The sequence below is a fragment of the Salminus brasiliensis genome, chromosome 2 (assembly GCF_030463535.1).
Source record: "Salminus brasiliensis chromosome 2, fSalBra1.hap2, whole genome shotgun sequence".
Lineage (NCBI taxonomy): Eukaryota > Metazoa > Chordata > Actinopteri > Characiformes > Bryconidae > Salminus > Salminus brasiliensis.
In genome coordinates, this window is record NC_132879.1 from 54003432 (window position 1) to 54009593 (window position 6162).

The following is a 6162-nucleotide window of genomic DNA, read 5'->3' on the forward strand; positions in this document are numbered from 1 at the left end:
GCAGTCAAAACATTTTAAATAATGTACTGAAGCCATAACATTAGCACCACCTGTCTAATACTGAGTAGGCCCCCCTTAGATCACCACAACAGATCTGACCATTTGAGGCATGGACCTTGTCTTGTGGGCACCAGGACTAACTAACATTAGTAGCAGCTCCTTTAATACATTGGTGGGGCCTCCATGGGTCACATCAATGAGCCTTAGGTGCCCATGACCCTGTCGCTGTTCACCGGTTGTCCTTTCTTAGAGCACTTTTGGTAGGTGCTGACCACCTCATCCCAGGAAAAACAAGACCCTACAAGACCTGCCTGATGTTCTGATGACCCAACTGGCAATTTCTCCTGCTTTTAACACCTTCATCACCTTCAAGAACTGACTGTTCACTTAGATCCCACCCCTTGACAGATGAAGCCACCAAAGATGAAGAGAAATCAGTGTTTTTCACTTCACCTGTCAGTGGTGCTAATGTTATGGCCGGTTGGTACTGAAAATTGGCTGATTGCTTACTTTTCAAACCCGCAACCCTGTCATCAGTAGCCTGGTGTGGCAAAACAGATAAAACCACTAGCGGCCAGTGAGCTATTACACCATGTGGGAGACCAGGGTTCGATTCCCAGTCTGGGTGACCGTATGCTGCACCACACCAATAAGAGTCCCTGGGCAAGACTCCTAACACTACGTTGGCCCACCTCTGTGATCAAGTTACCTTGGATCCTCTGGATAAGAGCGTCGGCTAAATGCCATAAATGTAAATGTGAGCTGAGCCACCACTGCCCTCTTATTAAAGATATGATTTGTGATGATGTAATAGCTAATATTCCTAGCTCAAATCTGTTGTCCTTAACCGAACACATGGATTCGGAGTGTTAAAGGAATAACAGCCCACATCTGTTTTGACGATGTACCGTTCCTCCTTCCCGTACTTCCTTTGTGCATTCTCTGTTTTCTACATTCCCCAATATGCCAGCATCTCTCCCACCTTCTCCCATTGCACAGAAGCATGTGCGTACATAGACACCATCATCATCCCATCAAAACATCAGTTGGAGATCGTCTTTCCGGTAGTTATTCATCAAAACAGAGCAGAATTGACATAATCAGCGCAGCCGTCTTCAGCTCCTCGAATTCCAGAATTAAAAAAACGACTCTCCTTCCACTACACTTGTGTATTCTCGTCTCGAGACATCTGTGCGTCATTGCTGAAGGATCATGAAGCTGCAGGGTGGAAAACCTTCAGTTTAATTAGCGTCACAGCACAGCACGCTTCACACACTGAGAAAGCGCTTCCCTACAAACTGTGTTGGTGATCATCTAGCACCTCCCAGTGGAGGTTAATGGAACTACAAGGGGGTCACATGGCTTTTGTCTTTTTTTCCCCCACAGTGCTGGGAGAACGGCATCCTCCTGTGCAGAGAGCTGGCAGACCAGTATGAATCATATTATGATTACAGGAACTTAAGCAAGATGAGGGTAGGTACTGCTCTGTGGTAATAGGTTTAATATGGGAGAAGGTTGAGGAGGTGGATTTGAAGTGTTTGTGAGGTTTGGAGCAGGTTGTTTTTAAGTTTGCTGTGTTTTGTTTTGTTTATTTGACCTTTTTTTAAGCGTACACTGTAATCAGAATCAGTTTTGGTCTCAAACTCTTGCTGATATGAGAATTTATCCTGGAGAAGTTACTGGTTATGAATGGGCATTTCAGAGTACAGTTAGTTCAGGGTTTTTTTGTATGATTTCCTGAATAATAGATATTTTAATAGTTTTTTTTAAACATGACATCATATATTATGCAATGGATAGTAAAAAAATCTAACATTTAGCAACAGGGGTGGAGAGAAGTAGAGGAGGGGTGGCAAGATGGTTATGTACATTATTGGGGACGCACACAATAATCAAAACAATAATTTAAAATGATACAAAAAAAATCCAAACAATAAACATCAATCAGTTCAACTGAAAAGTCCTGCTTATATTTGCATAAACTATCTCATTTACTTAATCTGTTAGATTTTCCTTTTTTAGTTTTGTACAACTGATATTAATAACATGTTTATGGAATGTAATTTCAACAATGTTTTTGTGTGTGTGTGATTTTATCGTTAAATATTTATTGGGTTTTACATACATACACATAAATACTTTATGGTAAATAATTGACCTCTCTTCTGAGGACTGTATAGACTTTTTTTTTTACTTATTTACAGTAATAACTAAAATTATGTCCATATATCCAGGGAGTAACATGTACATACGAATAAGTAAGAGGGTCTAAATGCTCAGAAAAGTCACAAAATACAAAAACCACATAAAGAGGGAAAACATTTTTATTAATTAATTAATTTAATAGAGGACCAAAAAGTGGAGGAGGTACTCTTTTGTTTAAAAACAAATCATACATGGATACAAACACAGATACATACATGTGCTCTGAAACCTTACATTACACACACATAAGGTTTCATATATATATATGTGTGTGTGTGTGTGTGTGTAATGTAAGGTTTCAGAATGTATGTATCTGTGTTTGTATCCATATATATATATATATATATATATATATAAACAATCTTCAATAGCAGATGTTATTTCAGCCCAAGCTTCTATTGTTTTGGGCTGGGATTTCTTTAACCTTGCAGTCATTCCTTCAAACGCCACAATTCTACTGAGACTTGAGGAACCAGAAACTCTGTATATTAAAACTGAGGGGTAAACCAAATCTGAATAATTGGCTTTTTAGCTGCAGTGAACCCAGAGGATGGCGTTGTACGTTGATTAACTGTGACGGCTTCACCGTCATTTAATAAACAAAGGGCAGGGTTTGTCTCATAATTGAAATTTAACTTTTTCATTATAGCAGGTTTTACAAACTTCCAGAAGTCTGCAACAGCCTTCCATTCCCAAAGCATATGTAAGAATGTGCCTGGAATACACCTCAAACTGAAAATGACAAGCATGACTGGCAATCAAAGCCATTTAATAGCGGTTATAAGGACTCAGTTCTGACAGATACTCCTCCAGTTTGGAGCAGGTCCGCAAGACTTAAGCTCTTCATTTAATACAAAAGTGAGAGGTTAAGCTTTTCGAGATAGTTTCAGTGAACATTTTTTTAATCTATCCTCTGCTGAAATGGCTTATATTCCAGCAGAACTGTGAAAGAATTACCATTTTAACAATAAAACAAAAGAAACATGTGTAACTAACAGCTACACAAACACACAAACAAACACAGCAGTTTAAACAAGAGCATATTCCTCACATAGTCGATAGGCCTTGACCACAATTTCACTGTAGTCCCCCTTGCGTGATGCAGTCTGGGGGTTCCAGAATCAGTACATCCAGAAAGTAGCTCAAGAAAGATTTTAGGTAAATATCTGGAATTTCAGTCTTCTGTACTGATGTTGAAAGGGCTGAAATGAGCATTTTTCAAGTTTTTTAGATTAAATAAGGGAAGATATACTTCTAAAAAAGAGCAGGATATACCAGTTCAGATTTTAATAGGGATATATTATTGGCGCACTGATGCAGTTGACATTAATTTCAGTGAAGTATTGAATTTTTATGTTGAAAGACATAATTTTTCAATGTAAAAATGTTTAATTTATGTGTAAAGGACTTTTGTTGCAAAGAACTGGTGTTGCAAAGCAGCCTGAAACAAGCCAAAGGCAAGAAAGTGGCAGAGAAAGCCTGACAGTCGAACTTCCACCAGTGTCTGAGGTGTCCGTCAGGCCAAACAGGCGGGCTGTCATTAACTCGGAAATAGCTAAAAAGACAGAGTTAGTTCTGATTGAATTTATGGAGAACAGAGAATGTGAACATTATCAGAGTGTGTCTGACGACTCCGGCTGATTATATCTGACTATAACAGCCCAATTAAAAGGAGAGAGCCAGAAGGTAACACAGACATGGTAGCGCCCTGAAACACTGGCATCCCTCTGCTCTATCGTCCACAAATCAGAGTGATCATGTGCAAGTTGCGGGACGACAGCTCCAGCATCTCAGTTCATGAGTTTCCTGTGTCCATGAAGCCAAAGAAAACATTTATTACCCAAATCTAGACTAAACAAAGAGGTTTTTGCCTAGACTTGAAGATTTAGAATGTATCTTTGAGACTTTGAGTCCCAGACATTATCTGGAAGGGTATTCCAGAGTTGGGGGCTTTCAGAAATTTTTTTCAGAAAGCTTGTATCTAAATTTTTGTAGATTTGAACTTTTTGACATAATGTGAATCTGGCAGTTGATCTTTACATTGTGTCAGAATTTTAAGGACCAATAGAAATTCTCCAAAATGACTTAAAATACTTTTTTTTTTATAAATTCTTAATAAATTCTTGTTGTATTCACTTCTATTAAAACTTAAGAAAGTTGTTTCTCCTCCTGTAAATTTGTCATTTGGTAAATATGAAGGTTTTAAAGCAGCAGTGACAATTATCAGTGACTAATATCAAATGTTCATATTCTGCTTGTTTTTCTTTCTGAAATATCTGAAATGAGTAGATGATGGAGGCCTCTCTGTATGATAAAATAATGGACCAGCAGAGACTGGAGCCAGAGTTCTTCAGGGTGGGCTTCTATGGGAAGAAGTTTCCCTTCTTTTTGAGGGTAAGTGGTAATCCTTTAGTACCTAACACAGATAAAGCAGGGCTCCATTGTGTCCCTACTTTCTACAGAGTGCATAGTGTCTTCCTTTATTTCTTTGGAGTCCACTTGATGGCACTGTAAGCCACAGTCTGCACTTGATTAAAGTGTGTGTCTGTGTCTGGATCTCTGTCTGTGATGTGTGTGTGTGTGTGTGTGTGTGTGTGTGTGGTCTTTGCAGAATAAGGAGTTTGTGTGTCGTGGTCATGACTACGAGCGCTTGGAGGCCTTCCAGCAGCGCATGCTCAGTGAATTCCCTCATGCCATTGCCATGCAACACGCCAACCAGCCAGACCAGACCATCTACCAGGCCGAGGCCCAGTGTATCCTCTCTGTTACGCACACATACAACAAAGAGCAGTGAGAATCAATACCTCTTATTAACACTCTCTGGTATTGTTACCTCTGTTGTAGACCCTCATTCTTGGCATTCAGCAGCTATCATGACCTTACTGGAGTTTGTGCTGCAGACTTAACAACAGCTGTGTTCCCTTGTGCTTTTTATAGGTTGGAATCTGTAGATACCCCTGATATGATATCATAATATATAAGTGTCATCATATATATTTACACATTCATATCAGAATATTATGACCTCAGCCCGGTTCAGGGCCGGTTCAGCACACCAGTCAGTTGCAGCAGAGTGCAAAAGCATCGTCTTGGCCAACGTTCGCAATTTGACTGATGTCCAAAAGGACGTGATCAACAACAGGGTCCCGGGCGAAGTGTGATAGCATCTCAGATACCGGCCCACTTGCTCTCAGAGTTCACTATATCTGGTCAAATGTAAGAGCTGTTTTCGAGCCCAGGAGTGGCCGCACGTGGGGTTGCGTGATTGGTTCATTGGTTCACATGAATGCTTTGACTTATGGCCTGCATGGCTACAAAACTCCTTCTCTGAGAACGGCTCCTTGTTTACAGGCTGTTCTTCGCTGCTTGAGTGTTTGTATCCAAGGAAAATAAGGTAAAGCAAGGTCCTAGGTCCTACTGTTTTGCGAAAATGCATGAGGAAAAGTAACGTTTAATATTTAGCAATCGCGCTAGGAACTTTCACTCAGGTACAGGATTCGGATGACATCATGTAGAATGACGTTGCACAGGTCATTTATGACTTTCTTGTCAATTAGGCCGCATCTTTTGGACTAAGAAAATAATAATCATATGATAAAATATCAGTGTTTGTATTGATATTAATTTTTATCTAAAGTGTGGTGTTGTACCAGTTGTCTTCTCCCCCCTCAGTGCTTTTCTAGCTTGTTTACTGCTCGGAACAGCATCTCCGATGAGGGGTGGATGGGCTTTTTTGTTTTGAGCAGGCACAAGATCGTAGTAGCCTGCTGTAAGTATACGTCTGCACGCTGACAGAAAATCGATCCTGTCCCATTTTGACTGCACTTGGTTCTGGTAAACTCCAGGGCGCAGACGCAGCCTCGGTTGACGGGACGGATATGTGGAAGGCTGGAGAGTGCCAAATATGAGACTTTCTCCCGAGTGCAATTAGAGCAGACAGGAGCGGTCAAACTGCAT

General features: G+C 40.3%; 1 protein-coding gene across 4 annotated transcripts in view; it reads left to right on the forward strand.

Annotated features, from left to right (window-relative positions):
• The window catches only part of dock4b (dedicator of cytokinesis 4b), a 162497-nt gene that overhangs the window by 122685 nt on the left and 33650 nt on the right, over positions 1-6162 (forward strand). For all 4 annotated transcript variants that reach the window (XM_072673179.1, XM_072673180.1, XM_072673182.1 and 1 more), the window contains 3 exons: positions 1387-1473; positions 4495-4599; positions 4817-4958. In XM_072673179.1, the coding sequence (XP_072529280.1) occupies positions 1387-1473; positions 4495-4599; positions 4817-4958 (334 nt within the window). The remainder of the gene's footprint in view (positions 1-1386; positions 1474-4494; positions 4600-4816; positions 4959-6162) is intronic.